Source organism: Typopeltis vanoorti, chromosome 6 (assembly GCF_054136105.1).
Source record: "Typopeltis vanoorti isolate ZY-2024b chromosome 6, IOZ_Tvanoo_1.0, whole genome shotgun sequence".
NCBI classification, from domain to species: Eukaryota; Metazoa; Arthropoda; class Arachnida; order Uropygi; family Thelyphonidae; genus Typopeltis; species Typopeltis vanoorti.
Window position 1 is genome coordinate 87170579 of NC_143554.1, and position 22278 is coordinate 87192856.

Here is a 22278-nt window from a genome sequence, read left to right on the forward strand (position 1 = left end):
GGTCAACAACAAACTCCAAAGAGTCTTCTATAAATTAAAGATATCAAAAAATTATATACTTGGTTTAATCCTTTATCCAAGTATAAGCAAACAAGTTTGCGCCTTAACTATTTTCAGGACTGGGGCAGTTTGTATATAGAAGCTTATGACTGCACATCACTTGCCTTAGTATCCCATAATGCAAAGCACATATCCTTACGGTGTGTATCATTATTATTATTTGACACCTCCAGGAAGTCCAGAGACTCATCGAGGGAGGGCACCTGCTTTACAACTCTGTCTCCACCACTCAATCCACCAACTGATTGTAACTACACCAATGCCATCTATGCTATCATGCTATGCATTGTGGGAAGGGTCACTACTCAGACTGGTTTCGACCTTTATTGAGGTCTCATCAGGCAAGTGATGTGAAGTCAAAAGTTTCTATATACGAGTTGCCCCAGTCCCGAAAATAGTTCAGGTGCAAACTTGTCTGCTTATACTTGGATAAAGGATTAAACCAAGTATATAATTTCTTGGTATCTTTAATTTATAGTATAACCAAGTGGAAAAACTTCCAAGAATCCAAAGAGACTTCTATATTCAATATATATGGTCTCAACTCCAACCTCAATAATGTCCACTTCCACCTTCAGTCTGCAAAACCCCCACCTGCTCTTTCTGACAAAAATCTAAATATCAGCCTCTCCAAGTACTACTCATCTCAATTTTCCCAAATACACACTCTTCAACTCCTTTTGTCTCAAGGGTAATATATGGGTATACGTTTGCTCTATGCCAGAGAAGATTCAACTTAGACTCATCCGATCACAATCTATTTTGGTTGAAAATCGATCTGCTCCACTCTGTCAAATTCATATGCTATCTACGTTGCTCTCCAATGCCACCAACCATTCTGAACTCTGACTTCCTCTCCTTGAAAGTCGATGTCTTTCGGTCCGAGTTTCCTAGGAGTGAGGTTATCTTCCTCTGAGATTTTAACATCCACCATACAATGGCTTTCCTTCTCCAACTACACAGATGATGATACATTTGCTATCACAAATGGCTTTACACAAATTGTTTGCATGCCACCAGAGTACTAGATAACCCCAACTACTCTAGACTTCTTCCCTCAAAATTTACTGTATAGGTTATATCTCCCTTAGATAATTCAGACCACAACCTTGTGTTTATCTATTCCCTCACCAAGCAACACCCACACAACCATTCTTAACCAAGAGTCATCTGCCATTAAAAGAATGCCAAGTGAGATGGGATAACTGTCGGAATTTCTATGACTAATTCCCTTGGTTAGATTAGTGCTTTCGACTTTCCAATCCAAGCATATGCACTGAACACATCACTGAAGTAATTCTCTATGGAATGGAAACATATTCCCCCATGCTAAATTCCCACCCCCTAAGTAAGCCTTAGAACACTTCACCTTCACTCACAGCTTACAGCAAAGCCCAAAACAGCTGCAACAAAATCATCAGTGAATCAAAAATTGATTTCTGAAGAGGCAAAAACAGGAAACTTGCATTGTGCCCAAATGAGAGCCATGCATTTTGGTCTCTTGCCAAAGCAGTAACAGCTACAGCAACCAGATGGATCTATTGCATTGTCACAGATGATTCTGCTAAATATCCCCCAACCATTCTAAATTTGCAACACCCAATGCCTCCGCTGACATTTCACCAGAAAGTGATCAGAAAAATCTTGTCCAAATTTGACCAAAAGGTCTCCTGACCATGACAGCATTCCTCCAATTGTGCTGAAGATTTGCACTCCAGAGTTTACTTCTATTTTTATGTTGCCTCTTTATGCTCTTTTACTTCACAGGCATCTACCTTACAGCCTGGAAATAAGTCCATGTCCAACCTATTCCAAAGGAAAGGTGACAGATCCTTACCATTCAAACTATTGCTCAATCTGCCTCACCCCAGTCCTCTCCAAATGCTACAAAGAGATGAAAGTCAATCAGCATGCTATGGAAGAAATGAAGAATTTTACAAACTAATTGATCCAGATATTAGAAGTAAATTGGCTTAAACTGATTTCAGTTATAACAAAGCAGAATATGAAAACAGCTAGACACAGTGAGATGTATTCAAAATTAGCAGTAAATATTTCATACTGAAAATAACAGTACATCGTCAACAGTGTGGAATGAACAAGCAGTTTAAATTAGGCAGAATAAATACAACATTCAGTTAGTGGCATATGACATTGATCTGCTATGGACTTTACAGCCTCTCATGTGCTGAAGTGATATAGATAAAACTGGTAAAGGCAAGTGCTGCCAAGAGAAGGATAATATCACACAATTTTACAATGTATTCATTTCTAGCATTTACTAAAAATAAGAATCTTCCACACCTTTGGGACAGAAAATCATTCCGATTTAAATTAGGATAGTGTAACAAAGCCTCTACACTCTCCTTGAACAGATACCTCTGATATCTAGATCAATTGGTTTATGTTTTATTGGTACAAAGACTACAATTGTCATACTGCACCAAAACAAAAGTTTGCAGCAGTACACAAGCAGAAAGTTACAAAAAAGTATTTACACATAGACAAAATGACAGCAAAGGCTACAGCTGCGCACAGATAGTCAAAGGTACATTAGTAAATAAAGATATATACTAAAATGAACGAAGTTAAGTTATACAGTATCTTCATATAAATAAAATTACAGCAAAAGTTACAGCTGCATATTAGGTCAGAAGCCACAGTAGCACACAAATTAATCATATATGTACATTAGTATATAGAAATGTAAATGAAAATATGTATAAAACTGTATATGCAATACATAAATCTGCACATAAATAAAATCAATGTGTATGTACAAAAGTCAAGTTAAACAATGTGGCTGCTACATATAAACAAAGCTACAGCCTTTGCTGTAGCTTTGTTTATATGTATTAATTAGTAGATAACATGCACAAGATTAAATTAAACAATGTGCAGCTACATATAAACAGAAGTACAGTAGAGGATACAGCAGCACAAAAGTGGTTGAAGATAACTTAGCATATAGTATATATGTACAATTGTATGTACAAAGATCAAGTTAAGCAGTGTAGCATTCACATATAAATAAAGCCATATCTACGGCCACAGTAGTACACAAGGATGGAGGTTATAGCAGTACATAAATAGTTAAGGTGATTTAATAAATAATATGTATGTACTGAAATTTAATTGAATAATGTGGTATCTACATATGAGTAAAATTACAGCAAAGTTGTAGCAGTACATAAATAGTCAAGAATAAGTAATAAGATTATGTGTATGTACAAAATTGAGCAATGTGGGATCTACTGATAGATAAAATTACAGTCAAATGTGCTTCTACAGGTTGATTTTTTTGTAGAAATTTAAAAACATCATAAAATTTGTTTGAGTCTGACAGCATTTGTATAGGGATTGGCCAGATGAGTAAAGATGCTACTGCTTTCTTGTGTGACGTGCTGGCACCAGAATATGATTAATGGTGAGACAAGTATTGCATTCCAAGCAGATAAGTGGGTTATCAGCTCTCAGTAAATATGAGTGGGTCAGATGATTGTAGTCTATGCAGAGCCTAGCTATAACTACTACTTCTCTCCTATTCCTATGTTGACAAGACTGCCAGTGCCTAATTTCAGGTTTAATCTATTGCAGTTTGTTCGTTAGTGCTTCCTGCAAGGAGTACCGCCATTGGGCTTTTAACTTTGATATTATTATTTCTGTGTAGTTGTGTATGGAATGGTCAAACAAGATGTTGAGAAGGAATGAGGTGATCTAGCAGCAGCATCTGTAATATCATTTCCCTTAATTCAAATGTGGCTGAGAATCCAGCAAAACTGAACATCGAAATTAAGATTCTTTATTTTTGTATAACAGTTGTAACACCTCAAAAAGCACTAAGTGTGGATTATACACCAGAGAAGAGATAGCCTGTAAAGAAGAGCCTAAAGGGTCTGTATAAATTCTGCACTTCTGGCAGGAGTTTTCTTTTATATATATAAGTGCGAGCTGAATGGCATGTAACTCTGCTGGCATGTATAATTACTGCAGTCAGATGGGATTTGGTTGAAGATTGTGATATTAGAAAATAGCAGCACTGCCATTGTTTTTGTACAGGTACATTGTTAATGCCTACAGCTTCTTTGATGCGCATGCCAAAAGGACGAATGGCGGTCTGACGTGTGATTGAGTCTCATGATGTAGGGAAAAGACTGGTTCCTGTAGGGTAATCAGGAAGGGACTTTATTTTTAGGCCATAGATGAGTGACAAATATTTTCGTCTAAGTGATAAAGGGGGTGTTCATTTGATTCTACATAGACTTTTTTATTATTATTATTATGTGACACCTCCAGAGTCCAAAGACTCATTGAGGGAGGGGCACCTACTCTACAACTCTCCGTTTCCACCACTCCACCAACCGCAACTACCTTCATCATCTACACCAACGCCATCTACCATCACCTCTAGTACTTACACAGACAATCACAAACATCCATGCCCATGGCAAGATTCAAACCTGCAGCCTTTTTGGTTGGAGAGCGGATAGACTAACCAGTTGGCCAACCAAGCTGACTTTCAATGAGTGATGTGCAAAAGGCATCAGTAGATTCAGATACCTTGATGACGGATAGGGTCCAATCATTGGAATGTGCTCTTCCTTGCAGAACTATAAACCTTGGATCTATAATTAAGTTTTGAGTGCACAAGTGTATGATAAATGCATAGGAAAGAACTTTGATTGGCACCCCATTCAGTAGAGGATAGGGTGCAAAGGATATTCAATGTTTTTTTTGCACATTTCCAGAAGATGGTGAATGTGCATAAAGAATGTTAATTTTCTGTCAAAGATAAGTCCCAGAAATTTGGCCTCTTGTGTTATTGGTATTTATTAGTTTGTCCCATTCTTAAATCAGGATCAGAGTGCATTTCTGCAAACAGACAGTCTTCTCTGCCAAAAAACTGAATCCATGACGATGAGCCCAGGAAGAGATTTAATTGATTGCTTATTGGAATTGCCTTTCAATGACCCTTATACCGCAAGAATGACAATAAATTGTGAAGTCATCGAGATAAAGGCAATTGCTTATTGTAGAAGGAAGCTGTTCAGTGATTGAGTTCACTTTAACAGCAGAGAGAAACACACTTAAGACAGAGACTTGAGGAAACCTCTTCTTGGTAATATGGCTGAGATAACATACTTCCCACTCTGACTTGGAAGACTTGGCTGGAAAGAAAGTTTTTAATAAAAATGGGGAGGTGTCCCCTACTTACATTGAACAGGTCTTTCAATGTACCATATCTCCAGGATGTATCATAAGCTTTTTCAATGTCGAAGAACGTTTAAACCACATGTTCTTTCAGAAAAGAATCTCTTATACATGTTTCTAAGCTGATCAAATGGTCCAAGACTGATCAGTTTTATGAAAGCCACATTGTGTGTTAGAAAGAAGTTGGTTGCTTTCTAGGTATCAGAGGAGCCTTGCGTTGTTTACCATTTTTTCCAAGACCTTACATAGACAGTTAGTCAAGTGATTGGGCAATAATTATTAGCCTGTGTTGGATCCTTACCAGGTTTTGAGATAGCAATGATAACTAACTTAAGTCAAGAGACTAGAAACTCTTCCTCTGTAAATATTCTGTTATACAATAAGAGTAGAAGATCCATAGAGGATGATTGGGGATGCTTTATCATCTCATAATGAATATCATCGGGGACTGCTGCGCTAGGATGAGACAGCAAAAGAGCTCTTTTGAGTTCCTCTTTATAACCAGCCATTTATATGGCACTATGTCTTTGGTACAGAAGCTTAATAGTTGTTTCTCTTGTTGCTCTTTTAGCATTAAAAATTCATGGGGGTATGAGGCTGTTGCTGAGATTCTGGCAAAGTTTTCATCCGAAGTGTCTGCAATAGCTTTGGGATCAGTGATGAAACATCCATTATGTTTCAAGGTGTGTTCTGTATCTACCTTTCAACTTCCAGATTTTATCCCATACAGTTTTTGCACTAGTGTTTGATTGATCAATGATGTAAATTGGACCCAAGATTGTTTTTGACTCTTGTCTCACATAACATGCTTTGGCATGAGAATGCTTAAAAGTTTGATTTGAGGGGTATCTATGAAATATATCCCATGATCTGTGTTGATCTTTTTTTGGCTGTCTGGCATTCTGGGTTCCACCAAGGCTTTGGATAGAGTGGAAATCGAGATGATGTTCTCAGGATGGAGGCTGTTGCTGCCTGGACAATGTATTCTGTTATATACTTTACTGCTTCATTGAATGATGTCTGACTGACAGTATCAGCATTAAATTTTGCAAGATGGGATAAAAGTGTTCCGATCAGCCCAGTCCATTTTTCACATGGGCATCCATGTAGGTGAGCATGGTTCCTGGGAAGACACTGTGCAAAGAACAAGAAAGTGATCACTTCCATATATGTTCTCTTCGGTGTCTCACATGACAGTGGAAGAATGGAAGGATAGCAGATTATAAGATCAATTGCAGAATATGAGTGGGTAGGCATATGGAAGAAAATATTGAGTCTATAATTCAAAAGGGAGAGGTCATTATTGTCAATTATTCTTTCAATGATTCGACCTTGTCTATTTGTATTGCCTCTACCCCACAAAGTATTGTGACCATTAAAGTCACCCATGAAGTATGGGTTTAGGCAGTTGCAAGATAAGGTTATCAAGATCAATTTCATTTAAATCAGCACACAGTGATAAATCGAACATACTGTAATAAGAAATCCCATGGATAAGTGAATCGCTACTGCTTCCAGAGCAGTATTAAGTTGTTCATGATGGAAAGGTGTATGACTGCCCACTAGGATAGCCACTTCTCCATGAGCAGGACCACTTCTAGTTTTGTCCTTGCATACATTGTCTTGTATTTCCTGTAGACAGAAACAGAAAGGTTTGTTTCTGCAACAAAATCTTGATATCATAGATATTCTGGCAAAACCCACAACAGTTCCATTGTAAAAATGTTCCTATTGTTTTGGCTTTATAGACCTGCCTGGTTTCAGTCAGTTGAGGGCTTACCTTAGTTTATAACTATTTTTGGGAAGAATGGACAGCTAGTATCCATTGCTTCTTCTGGTAAAATATTCAATATGTCTAATGTGTTAGGATCGTTTTGGCAAGTTTAATTTACTTTCAGTGGATACTGAAGATACTATTTCAGTGGATACTGAAGTATCCACCAGACCCCCCCCCATATTGGGGGGGTTTATCATTAAGTGATATCTTTACCATAATTTCTTTGACAAGTGAGTTCTCATTGAATGAAATCATTTCTGGAGTTGACGCTGGAGTAAGACCATAAGTCAACGCAATTGATGTACAACAGAGAAGTACTCACGATCGTAAAGTTCAGGTATGGGGAAATTATCAGATGGTGGAATAGACATGAGTTTGAGTTGCTGTGGACATTTTCTTAATTGTTACCCTCTCAACATACAAGGATTTCAGAGCAGGTGTGGTGGTGACTAGCTTTCTTTCTGCATCCTGATGTGATATGTTTTGTTCTGTTTTAATTTTTTGTATTTCTTTTTCATCTTTTCACTTCTGACATGCACAAGAGTAAGCTGGATGATCTCCCTGAGAGTTGATACATTTAGCTTTTTTTGCAGAGCAAGATTTGTTATTATGCTCTTCACTACCACATCATGCTCTACAAACTGCCTGTTGTAGAGCCACAACAGGCAGTTTGGGCATGTGCATATCTAAACATCTTAGCAGATTAGGGATGTACATTTTAACAAGCCAGCTGAGATACCCTGATTTTGGAGGCTTAGGTATATCAAAAGTAAGGATGTTCCTGGTTGGAACCATCCCTACATATTAGAATGCATTTCACACCCATCACTTCCTGAACTTTAAGCTCTGAACATATCTCCTCATCAGAAACATCAAGGATATCCCATTCTGATATCACTTCTCTACAGGAATTGAGTGTTTTATGAGGTGTTACTATGATTGGTATCCCACCCAATGTTGCTCCCAGTAGTTTCTCAGAATGTTGCTGACACAATGCTTCCACAAGGATATCACCAGAATGTAATTTCTTAACAGTTTTAGGAGGTCCTGCCAGTCCTAAATCCTTTTGATTGATGTTTTCTCAATTGGCTTTTCACCTGTTGCATGGATGATCATAAACACTGGTACATTTATATCAGTGTCATATTATATATCTTTTGTTTCTTACTTCTGTTACCAAATGCTGTTTCTAGGGTATCAGTACTTGGCTTGCTTTTGGTTTGTGACCAGCAAGCAATGACTGCACTCTGGAGTGGAACAGCATGGCTACACTGGATGGTATACATACACTAGGGGGCAGTGCCTCCCCTAGTGTATGTATATATATATATATGAAAAATCCCATAATTTTATTCTGATACATTACAATACCCTTCAGTAATTAAACTAAAATTATTGTGTTTTCCCTAGATGAGCATTATGCCAAAATCATATTATATAAAGGGTGTCCCAAAATTCACACAAGATTTAAATTTAGCACCATTTGTGTGGTAAAGTGTTGCCAACGAGAAAAAAAAGACAGCGTGACAGCTGACAGTTCAGGGTTATTAAAAATGGAGCGCTACACAAAAGAACAACGCATTTCCATTGTTGAGTAATATTTTAAAAATAATGAAGGTTTGGCAGCTATAGTTCGCAATTTTCGTACAAAATATGGTCGGAATAGTGATTTAACTTCATCAACTGTGAAAAGATTAATTAAAAAATTCAAGGAAACTGGATCAATTAGTGATCTTATACACTCTGGCCATCCTTCAACAAGTCGTTCAACAGATACATCGAAGCAGTTCGTGAGAGTGTTGCTGAGAGTCCAGGAACATCAATTCGGCACCGTGGTCTTGAATTGGGTATTTCGAGAAGCTCTCTACAGCGTATTCTCATGAAAGATTTGCATCTTTATGCTTACAAAGTTCAATTGACTCAAGAACTGAAGCCTACTGACCACACACAGCAAAGAGAGTTTGTTGAATGGATTATGGAACAACAACAAGTGGATGCTTATTTTTCGAACAAAATCATCTTCAGCGATGAGGCTCATTTTCATCTTGATGGCTTCGTTAATCGACAAAATTGTCGCATTTGGGGTTCAGAAAATCCACGAGTGATTGTTGAGAAACAAATACATCCACAACATGTCACTGTTTGGTGTGGATTTTGGGCTGGAGGCATCATCGGTCCATTCTTCTTCGAAAATGCAGCTGGTAAGGCAATAACAGTTAATGGTGCTCGCTATCGCGACATGATAATCCAGTTTTTTGTGCCTAAATTGCAAGATATGGATGTGGATGACATGTGGTTTCAACAAGACAGTGCCACATGCCATACAGCCTGAGTCATTTCCTGGTCGTGTAATTTCCCGTTTTGGTGATCAGAATTGGCTGCCCAGATCATGTGACTTAACACCGTTGGACTTTTTTCTTTGGGGTTTTTTGAAGTCTAAGGTTTATGCCAACAAGCCCACAACCATCCACGCCTTGAAGGAGGAAATTGAGCACTGTATCAACGAAATTCAGCCACATTTATTCATGGAAAATTTCGACAAAAGAGTGCGTATGTGCCAGCAAAGCCGTGGAGGCCATTTACCCGATATGCTATTCCATGCATAACCCTATACTGTATAATTTATGAATCAATAAGAAATTACAATTTTTAATTAAAAACTGTGTTTTCTATTAAAATTACTTCTTGCGTGAATTTTGGGACACCCTGTATAAGCAGCGATAATGTGTAAATGAACTAGTATATTTCCCTATTTAATACTTTCAAAAATCCAATTCTATAGAAAACAATCATACTTTTTTTTCCCTCCACATTATACAATATCATTTCACTTCCTTAAATTTATGAGTGTTATTATCACAGTTCATCCACAATGCTGAACCAACACTGGAAGAGTAAAAAGTACTCAACACCAATATAATAAAGGGACAGCAGAATAGAACAAGAGAGAAATTAACCAAACCTAACTAGAAACAAACAAGAATATTCAAACCAACCTTAACTAATGGATATGAGAGTTACATTGAAAATACAGAACTAAAAGAATGGAGACCACAGGTATAAGTGTTTGAGAGAAAAATATTCTGGAAGCTATTTAAAGAAAAGCTTAGAAATAGAGGAAAAAATATAAAAGAAATCAAAGATGAAGGTAACATGAAAACTGAAGATAAAGATTCTAAATGTCTGGAATAGTTACTTTGATAAATTACTGAATTGAAACAAGCAGTGACAAAACAGTAGTGGAATGCAATCAGGAGTATATATCAATATTTGAAGTATAAAAAGTCATCAAAAATCGGAAATGTGTAAAGGTAGATGGAGTAGATGATAGTCAACAGAAATATAGAAGTATAAAAATTTTACAGGCACTGCACTGCATAATCCAGAAGTCATGTTCAGAAGGTCAAATTCCAGATGATCAAAGTAGTAAGGCTCTCATAGTTGGTTTGAACATTCTTGTTTGTTTCTAGTTGGGTTTGGTTAATTTCTCTCTTGTTCTATTCTGCTATCCCTTTATTATATTGGTGTTGATTACTTTTTACTCTGCCAGTGTTGGTTCACGAACGGTATAAAGAGTAGGCCAGAAAGGTAACGAGTGTGGTAAAAAAAACAAAAGTGGATTATGAAAGGAAACTAGCTATGCAAGCTAAAGAGAATCCCAAACAGTTCTTTCAATATGCTGCAAGCAAAAAAAAAATTGTACACGGCAGAATGATTTTAAGGAATGACGATGGTAAGGAGGTCACTGAATCAGTCGATATAATGGAATGACTGAGCGAGCACTTTGCAAGAGTATATCATCCAGGTGATGACGTTGAAAAAATGAAGGAACCATTAGTTTATACGGGAATTGTGATGAATGAAGCGGAGGTGAATAGCCTATTACAGAACCTTAATGTGAATACATCTGTAGGATTGGATGGTATACCGGCATGGGGCTTATGTGAAGTGACTAAAGAATTATCAGTGCCCTTGACCATGTTGTTTAATCTGAATCTCAGGTCTGGTTTAGTCCTGAAGGTGTGGAAAGAGGGGAAAATAGTTCCACTGCATAAAGGAGGATCGAAGACTACTGTTGCAAATTACCGACCAATCAGCATATCAGGAGTCGTTGTGGATGGATTGATGAAAATGAGATACTATACGGGGGACAGCATGGCTTTGTGAAGGGTAGATCATGCCTCAGTAACTTGCTCAAGTTCTTTAACGCAGTGATGGCTGAACTGTGTAAGGATAATGGGTTTACAGTGATACTGCTGGACCTGGCTAAGGCATTTGACAGGATACCACATGGAATTCTAATATATAAACTACAACACATGGGAATGGATATAGGGTTGGTGAGATGGATAAGTGGGTGGTTGATGGAGAGAGTAGATTCCAGAAGACAGCCTGTGACTAGTGGTGTGCTGCAGGGTTCTGTTCTTGGACCACTGCTGTTTAATTTGTTCATTAATGATATAGGGAAGGATTTAAGAGGAACAGTTCATTTGTTTGCTGATGATGTAAAGTTGGATAGGGCAATAGTGAATGCAGAAGATGTCAAAATCTTGCAGGATGACTTGGATAGATTGGAGTTCTGGGCTAAGGAGATTGGATGTCAATTTAATGTGACAAAATGTAAGCAGCAGTATACCACATTGGTGGAACTGTACTCCAGGAGATTGATGAGGCCAGGGATTTGGGAGTGTTGGTGGATAGGGAGATGAAGTTTAGGGAGCACATTGCAAAAGTGGCTAAATCAGCTCATCAACTCACTTGGTTGTTGAAAAATACCTTGACAAGTAGAGACAAGCAAGTTATTGTACTTCTGTACCGAGCCTTGATAAGACCTTATCTCGACTACTGTGCCCAGATTTGGTCACCTAGGTTTCTTCTTGATGAGAGAATCCAGAGGCAAGTGACCAAGATGATAGCAGGTCTATGGAATGAACCTTATGAGAACAGGTTGAAGATGTGTGGGTTGCAGAAATTAGTTGATAGGCAGAAAAGGAGAGATATGATTGAGACATTCAAATTGGTAAAGGGTTTCTATAGGATTAAATCAGAGGATATTTTTGAGATCAGGACTGGTGGTGGGAGAACTAGGGGAACCTATGGAAGCTGGGCAAGAGTGTGGTTAGCAAGGGTGTTAGAGCTGGGTTCTTTACTTTTAGAGTGGTAAATGAGTGGAATAAGCTGCCAGAGTCTGTTGTGGGTGCTATGACAGTGAGTGGGTTCAAGGCAAGGTATGATAGATACTGTGAGAATGTCATATAGTTGTGTGGACATGATGTTTAGGGCCTCCCTCGATGAGTCTAAGGACTCCCTGGAGTCGCCTGTAATAATAATAACAATAACAATAATAGTTTCCATCTATAAAAAGAGAAATTAAACTGAATGTGAAAATTATAGAGGAATTTTCTTACTGAGTATTCCAGATCTATGCAAGCATAGTTCAGAAGAGGTTAAGAAAAATTGTGGAAGAGAAACTGAGAAGAACAAGCTGGGTTCAAGCCAAACAGTTAAGAAATACCATGGGAACATAATAAGAATCTATATTTGAGTTTGGTAGATCTGGAAAAGGCATGTGACAAGGTGCTAACAGAAAAGCCATTCAAATGCTACTATTATAAGATGGAAATGGGACTTTGCATTGAGCAAAACATAGGATATATTTGAGCTGTAAATCAGCAGTTAGAATTGAAAAAAACACAGGAAGATGGTCTGATGTTAAATCAATTGTGAGACAAAGCGTGCACATTATCTCTGCTGTTATTCATCATCAATATGGATCACATTATGAAAGAAATTGAGATTAAACCTAATATCAAAACTAGAGATATCTAACTCAACTATTTACTTTATGCGGATGTGGTACTCCTAAACAAATCTAGTAAAAATCTGCAAGATTCCCTAAATAAACTGAATAACAGCAGTAATAGATTCAGTATGAAAATTGCAATAAAAATACAAAGACTATGAAAACGGGCAGGAACAGCGTGAACATCAACTGCATTCTGAATAAAAAACCTATAGAACAGGTAAAGCATTTCAGCTATTTAGGCACAATTTTTGGTGAAAATGGCAAAATGATTATGGAAATAAACAATAGAATTAGCAAAGCTGGTATGGTGAGGAGTCAAATGAATAAATTTATATGGAATAACAGAGAAATTAGTCAAAAACACTAAACTGGATGCATACAAGACAGAGTTCAAGCTAAGTCATGGATCTGAGAGCTGAGTTAGAAATACACAGTTGATCCAAGAATACATAACAGATATGAAAGTTCTGAGAAAAAATACAAGAGTGAACAGATGGCATCAGTGGCAGAATCATACAAAAAATGAATATATTAGGAAGGAAACTTGAAATTGCTAGCATTCAGGAATGAGTGTGTGTAGCTAATCTACTATATGGAAATGCTGTGTGGTCAATTAAACAGAATGGGAGAGAAAAGATCAGCAAAACAAGTGTTTTTTTTGGCCAGGATGGCAGGAAAACATCCAGAAGAAGACCAAATTCATACAGTAAGAAGTGCTTTAGAAGACCAAAATATATGATCTGATAATACTGGAGTCCTGACATATAACATTAATTTAAAGAAACTTAATCTGAAAGAAAGTTGATAATGATGTAAATTTTTCATTTAATGCTATCATAATATCCTGTACATTCTATGAATACATATCAAGAATTTGATGATGATAAAAGGAAATTATGCTTTCCAAGAAGGTTAAACAAGTATAATTTACTTTATAACTAGATGATGAAATGAATTTTGACATTGTTAGCATTCCAAAAATGCACAATTAGCAGTCGATCTTATGTGATATGGTCATTTAACAAGAAAGGGAGTGAAAGAATAGTAAAATGGGTGTGTGAGAAAATTGCAGGAAAAAAGATTCACAAGACAATCAATACAGTGTACAATTTTCCAAGTGGATAATTAAAGAGTTAAATAATGGAAGGTACAATTACACGGTCATGTTGAACCTGAAGTTGGATGACATACTAAAACATTCAAGGGGAGATTATTTGAAGGTTGGATAAATGTATGATTACTGGGCATATGTATATCTGGGCATATATGTTATCCAAGAATGTTGCATACAACATGTGAGGGGTCACTCTCAATATTTCTGAGGCATCTGATCAGGTCTGGAAAGATGTCTGCTCCGCAAACTATCATCCTTAGGGTCTGCTTTTAACCTTTTGCAACAGGGTAATCAGTTTCCTCTGTAGTAGTCCATTTCATGTCATAGTAGATGGTTTCCTCTCCTGAAATTTCCCCACCAATGCAGCAGCATCCTATGATACTGTACTTTCACCTACTCTCTTCCTCCTTTACATAAATTACCTGCTCTGGCTCTCACTGAATTCAAATCTTATCCATAGCTATGCTGATGACAGTATACTCTACTCTTCCCTTTCATTCAACAAAACCTTGTAGTGCCCAATCATTACAAGCCTCAAGATCCCTCATAACCAATAGAGGTGAGAATAACTTTGTGAATTTCAATCCTAATAAAACACAATCCTGTATAATTTCCTGCAAGAAAGATCTGCTATCATTTTCCCTTAATTTTGATATCATTCACATATCAAAACACAGGAATTATTAAAACCCCAACTGGCCATGATGTCTATAAACATCCAGAAAAATCTGGATATGATTCTGTAACACCTATTGAATAACATGGATAAGAAGTGAAATTTGATCTCATTATCTCATCCACCACAGCTGGTAGTGAGGTTAAACTGACCCACCTCCAGCCTCCTTTCTAGGAACAAACCCATCTGTCATAGCGTCTGCAATGCCACCATCAGAATCGAAAGCTATTATTTCCTTAAAACGTAATAAAAACATAATCATTACTAGAGCTGATAAAGGAAATACCACTGTGGTTCTTGATACCAATTCATATGACCGAAAAATGAATTTACTTCTTCGAGATCGTAATACCATAACCCAAATTGGATTATGATTCTACGAAACGTCAACTCAGAAAATTAAATAAGCTACTTAATGGAACTTCCTCCTTAGATGAAGAAACAATCAAAAAACTTAAGACATACCATGCAAGACCTCCTAGAATTTATGGCTTACCTAAGCTACACAAAACTAACGTTCCACTTAGACCTGTCGTAGACTGTATCAGCTGTCCAACTTACAAGTTATCAAGATTCTTATCTAACCTTCTCTGCCCTCACATAGGCCACTCAGTCTCTTCAATCAAAAATTCTACTGAGGTTCACACAAATATTAAAAACAATCAACTATCAAAAACTGACTTGTTAATCAGCTTCGACATTGCCTCCCTCTTCACAAACATTCCCCATAAAGAAACAATAGAATTACTAACTCAAAAATTTCCGTCTGATATAGTTGAATTGTTCAAGTTTGTTATTGCATCAGGTTACTTCACCTGGAAAGGTCAAATTTACAAGCAAGAAGAAGGAACAAAAATGGGATCTCCTTTATCACCAAACCTAGCAAACTTGTTTCTAGAACACCTTGAGGAAAAAATATTCACTTTTGAACCCAAACCAAAAATTTGGTTAAGATATGTTGACGACATATTTGCAGTCTGGGATCATCCCGAACATGAATAACAACTGTTTCTATTCATCATCGCATCAACTTTACGTTAGAAAAGGAATCTCCACAGGGTATCTCCTTTTTGGATTTACATATCCAAAGAAAATAAAACGGTTCCATCGCCACGTCTGTCTTTCGCAAGCCTACATTCTCAGGTTGCTACATTCACAATTCTTCCACTCATCATCCATCTCAGAAATCTGGCATTATTAAATCACTAGTTTCCAGAGCACAAAAATTATGCTCCTCTGAAGAATCTTGAAACCAGGAATTAGAAGTAATCAAAAATACAGCCATCCTAAATGGATATAATCCTAAAACAACTCAAAAAATCATCAGTCACTTCTCCACACATCAAACCAGACAGGAAGACCTTATGTTAAAGGCATCTCTGAACGTCTTTCTAAAATTATGAAGAAATACAATTTTGCCACTACTTACAAACCTATCAACCAAATTTACAACTTGTTACCTTCTCCTAAGGACAAACTCTCACCTTTGATGTTGCCTGGCGTTTATGAGATTCCATGCTCATGCAAGTTATCTTACTTTAGACAGACAGGTAGCGCTGTTCAGAAACACATCTCGGAACGTCAAGACCACATTCGTCTTTTTAAACCGCAGAAATCTGGCCTCTCTCAACACGGAATTGAAAATCCAAACCATAGGATCCATTGGGAAAAGTCTAAACTTTTACATAGATTTTTATATAAACATGAACGTTTATACAAAGAAAGTTCTGAAGCCCTACTACACTACACAGACCAAACTTAAACCGCAACGATGTTCTTACTATTCCTAAAGTATGGGAAATTGTCATACAAAATTGTGTTAAATATTTTTTTTTTTACTTCTGTAGCACGTTACGCACGTTTAATGAGATTCTATTGTAATCATGCGCCCTAACTGTATGTTATTCCTATTATTGTTTTAAACTACTGTACTAATGATGTCCTAATATACTTAGGATGAATTATTTACAATTAAATAATTTTCACTGTGGTTGATACGTGTTTCTTTTAATTATGATCGTACCACAGGTTTCGTTATTTTAAAAAAATTAGGTCTCTATATTGCATATGTTCTTCTGGACAGTTAAGTGTGAAACTAAATCTGATGGAATAGGTTAGTTAACCCTTATTCCTGCAGTGCCCTATGTCTCTATATCATGTGTTCTTCAGGACAGTTTGCTTGTTTTGAGAATGAAAAACCCAAGTTTCTGGCAAAAAAAAATCTCCACCTCCATATGAGTCTAGATAACTCATCATATGATTGAAAACTGATAAAGGTTGCTCACATAGATAGGATTCAAACCAAAGTATTTCCACCCAAATTGCTTGTCTAAATTGAGCTACAGAGGCTCCATTATTTCTCTACTTGATCACAAAAAAATCTATCGCTTTTCAGCATTTCCACAAAACGTAAAGTTACAAGCATAACATTCTATATTAATAAAATGTCTGGTTATCATTCTGAGTATAACAACATTTAAAAAATTATATACATTGTTCAACTTAATTAACTGGCAGAATTCAGAATAATAACCTCTTTGGTCATGTTATTACAATGCAACAACTTATTCTTAATCTGATATTTAAAGCTATCCTCAATACAAAATCCCCCCTTTCTTTTTTCATATCAACCCTACCTATTTGATATTTTATATCAAAACATAACACAGCAGGGTCATATATGAGGAAATGATTAGAAAGGGAGAAGGAATTTGTTAATGTGCTATGTGAAGAGCTAGGAACTGTGTTGAATGGGATAAATGGTATAAGGAAGTTCATCTCAAAGAACAGCAGTTAGCGGAATGAATACAGCAGATGAGAAGTTGGTTGGCTTAGAGCTGAACTCTGTATGGTTGCATGCTGAATTGCCTGCTTAATAATAATGGCTAAAAAAAATTGTCACTTTCTTTTCACCTTAATTATACAAATTTGGTTCTAAATTTGGAGGGTGAGCATTAAAACTCTCTCTCTCTCTCCCCCCTATTATTACATCATTACCCAAAATGAATTAACAAGCCAGCATTTTTTTTTTTATGTTGAGCCCATACACAAGAAATTCGTTGATCAACCTATAGTGTATTAGTACCATATATGGATAGTGGATTGGGAAAGGAGGAACTTGTTTACATTTGATTTAAAAGACTGTATATTGTATTCCTTGGGAACACATCAGGGGAAAGACTGTTCCACAATACAGCAGTAGCAGGGATGAAGGAGGAAGAAAAGAAACGTTTTGTGGGTTTCAAGGCAAACTGTTGAAAGGATGTTGTGTAGCAGCTGCATTTGAAAACTGATGCTATTTCAGATGAACATTTGCCATGGAAATATTTATAGACTATACATATTGCAGAGAGAGACCAATCGTCTGTGTGAAAGTGGGGGAATGAGTTGGTAAGAGATGGGTCATTAATAAGTCTAATTGCTCTCCTCTGTATTGAGTCAAGCATTTTTTGAGAGAGTTCTTAGGGACTCCACACCAATGAGAGAATTATTCAATAGCTAAGCAGATTTGTATATGATTAACAGCTGTTCAGAGGTAAAGTAAACATCGTGAGTGAAAGCGAAATCCTAGTTTTTTAGAAGCTGATGATGCAATGGTTGTGATGTGTTTATATCAGGAGAGGCGGTAATTCCAAGAAGAGAAATCTCATCTTGTCTGTAAATTTGGGTGTTGTCAAAAATAATACTGGGAGAAAATGGTTCTTTTTCTGTGAGAAATAAAACAGAACTGGGTTTGACTAGTATTGAAATTGACAAAGTTCTCTGAACCTCATTGGAGGATGGCTTGGAGATCAAAACTGAGGCAGTTTTGGTTGATGTTCTGTAGGTCGAGGTGAGTTCTGTAGAGTAAGATTTATCAAATGAAAGGGGGGAGGGGGATGCAATGTGCTGTCATCTGCAAAAGTATATATTGCATGAGGTCAACTGAAGTAGGTCATTGATATATAAGCAGGAAGAGGGCTGGTGAGAGAACAGAAATTAGTGCAACCCTGGCATTAGTTGAAAGGTAAGGATAAGGAACCATCCACCATCACACATGGTGTGCATCCAGACAGAAAGCTGGCAATCGAACTACAGAAATCCTGAGACAGATCAAACAGCGGAAATTTGCATAGTAAGCTGTTGTGTTAGAACCAATCAAAAGCTTTGGAGATATCAAGTGCAACCACTTGAGATTCATCAAACTTCTCCATGGCATTTGTCCAGAGATGGGTGATATATGTAAGTAGATCTCTTTGGTTTTCTTCCATTGCTTTAGACAGGACAAAGGTGAGTAAGATGGGCGGAAGTTAGACGGCAGTGATTTTCCACCTTTCTTGGGAATGGGTTGAATATAGGCCAGTTTCCAAGCTGTAAGATAGACCAGTGGAGTAAGAGAGAGAGAGTACATACATAGGCAACATAGGATAGGAGTTAGTTCTGGTGTACAAACCTTCAGAATAATTGGAGGAATGCCTTCAGGGCTAGGAGACTTTTTTTTGTGTGCGTTTCTAATTTGGACAGTATTTGTCTGGTCTCTTTCTGGCTAAAGGATATAGGTGGCATTATATGTTGGTCATACAATGTTGGTCTGGAATGGTTGGGGAGCATTTACCATTGTCAGTTATGTGTGCACTGGAAGCAAAGTGTGAAGCCAGCACTGGAATTCAGATAAAACTATATGAATATAAATAAATAAATAAAAGTTGCAATCTGTAATGCTGAAATGAACATTATACACATCATAAAATAATATTCATGGTATCAAAAGAATAATGGTGCTGCCAATGCAAAATAATAATAATAATAATAATAATAATATATATATATATATATATATATATATATATATATATATATATATATATATATATCCCTTTCACTGATTTAAAAGATCAAGTTAAATTATGAGAAGAACTGAAAACTTAAACACTCACTGCATATTAAGATTATAATTTGACAAATTAAAAATGGAAACAGACACCATAATTAGCAAAGTTTGTGATAGAAAGTAAACAGAATAAATTTATGTGGAATAAGAAAGAAATCAATTAAAACACTAAACTAACTGTATACAAGGCACTGTTCAAGCCAAGTTTAACCTATTGATATGAGAGCTGGGTAAGAAATAAAACATGACTGGAGACCACAACTATAAGAGTTGAGAAAGATAAGGGGAGACAGATGGTATCAATTTCAGAATCATATTAAAAACAAAGATATCATAAAGGAACCTGATGTTGCTAGCATTCAGAGGTAATCAGCTAGTATGGTCACTTAACCAGAATGGGAGAGGAATGAAGGAACAGTTAGCAAAACAGGTATTTGTTCCCAGAATGTGCAGACAAAATACCTAGAGGAAGACCAAGTTCTATGTGAATTGATGCAGTAAGAAGTGCCTTAAAACACTGAAATATAAGATTTGACAATAATGGAGCCCTGACAGATAATGAATTAATTTTAAGGAAAATTGTTGACAAGATGTTAGTATTGATGTAAATTTTCATATAACACTATCAAAATATCCTATTGATATTGATTGATATCCTGTAAACCCCTTAAGGGAACATATCAGGAATCTGATCATGAGAATATAATTTAGATCTGCATCTTAAGTACTTATAACCCTCATCCCCCAAATCTGATATTTTAAGTCAATGAATGTATTATTTTGTTATCCATTCAATAACGTCATTCATGTTAACATGTAAATATTCTAAAACACATCCGAACTTATTCGAGCATCATCAGTGGCAAAAATCCGAGTGAAAAGACAGCTATAATTAGAAGTTACATATTAAACGATGACAACTTAATGGACCTTCAACCTACTTTTGCGCCATGCTAGTATAATTCAGATGTGGAAAGGAGTATGGAATTGATCATCGCGAAAAATATTTGTAAGGTAGGCTAATCTACCACCAATATATTCCGATGATGTCTTAAAATGAAAGGGATATGCAAAAATAATTACAATAAAATAATAATATCCATACAAAACCGTATCTATATACATAAAGCCATTAAAGCAACTTACTTATTCATATCCATCGCATATAAATCGCGGTCAGGTTCAGAAGAATCTAATTCGAAAGGAAGAAAATAATTCTATCAGTTGTCTGTAATACAGATATTTCTTCCAAATTGAGGGAAACATTAATATATTATTCATAAATGCGATGTAAAACAAAATTATTCTACTTACTGTTACCAAAGAAATGACAAGTTCTGTAATAAGCGCTTTAAAAATGCTCGCTCAATCCACAATTACATTGAAGTACAATATTACCAGTTTTGACCTTAACCATACATCTACCAATATCATGTTCTAACACGATTTTTCCAGTAATATTAGGGAAACAAACCAACATTTATGTAATTCACATTTTATCTTGATTTTTAACAAAATCCAGAAATATTTCCGTTCAGTCACTATTTCAATTAATACATTACGGTATAAGACCTCCACCAATGTATTTGAATTAAAACACCTTTTTAGAATTAAGCAACGCGTGTACCGTTAGTTTTGTTTACAACCGCCGATATTTTGAAGTTAGCGCCGCTAGCTGCCATGGTCACATGGATTACTCATCCAACTTCTGTTCTAAATCGATAAATATTACTGAAGTATTCAAAAAAAAAAAAAATCACTAACACCTTTTTTCAGAATTCAAAAAATTCAGATCCCCAACGATGATGATGATGGGCTCCCTAATACAAAGGATGGCAATCAAATCAGAAAATAGAAAGGTTCTTGCCGGTGAGTTGTACACAACATAGATTTTAAGTTTACCAGCTGTGTTGGTGTGAACTTCAATGCCTGTAATCTCTAGGCTAGTGGTTGTAGGGTTGGCTAATGTATGATATTTAATGTAATTTTTGATAAAGATGGCAGTACCACTGACAGACTAGATCTGTAATCTAGTCTGTCATTTCTATGGAGTAGGTATCCTTTCATTTTAGGGTTATCTGCAGGTCTTAGATGGGTTTCATTTATTAAAATAATATCTAGGTGATATCGCTAAGAGAATTCTTGGAGTTCTAAGATCTTGCTAGTATTTCCAAACTATAATCTGTAGTGAATCAGGAGAAGTCTATTTCTGATCATTAGAGAGTGCTGTTAGTATAGAATATTTTTCTTGAAGGAATCTTTTTGTAGACTTTAATGATGGATTGGATTTACTAAAGTCTTGGAGCATGTTAGCGAGAGAAACTGTAATGATTGCAGTCAGATTTCGATGTGATTGTGATTGGTATCGATCTTAGTGCGTTATCTTAATCGGGTGAACCACGTCGACATATGTCCTGCCCTGACCGTCATTATTCACCCTCTTAAAAACCTCTGCCTGCGGTTGCGGAGATTCTGCTTTCTTGTGTTGAACTTCGTGAGACTGGGCAACCGAAGCCTCCAATACTTCAATGTGAGAAAGAGAGGAGGACTGATTAGTTTTAACTATCCTCTTATTTTTTAGATAGTAAATACATCCTGTATAATTGACTGGGTGAGGGCCACTGCAGTTGGCACATTTGGCCAGGGTGGTTTTGGATTTGATGCAGATGTTAGTGGGGTGGCCTTCACTACATTTTTAGGCACCTGTAATCGGCTCTGCAGAGCTTTTGTACATGGCCATATTTCTGAAATCTGGGGTACTGGC

General features: G+C 36.5%; 1 protein-coding gene across 2 annotated transcripts in view; it reads right to left on the bottom strand.

The window, feature by feature from the left end:
- LOC150105670 (uncharacterized) overlaps window positions 1–21385 on the bottom strand; it is a 127628-nt gene extending 106243 nt beyond the window's left edge. For both annotated transcript variants that reach the window (XM_090394988.1, XM_090394990.1), the window contains exons 1-2: window positions 20829–21385; window positions 20661–20706 (exon numbers count right to left, since the gene is read on the bottom strand). In XM_090394988.1, the coding sequence (XP_090251114.1) occupies window positions 20661–20674 (14 nt within the window). In that variant the 5' untranslated portion in view covers window positions 20675–20706; window positions 20829–21385. The remainder of the gene's footprint in view (window positions 1–20660; window positions 20707–20828) is intronic.
- Window positions 21386–22278: the final 893 nt, after the last annotated feature.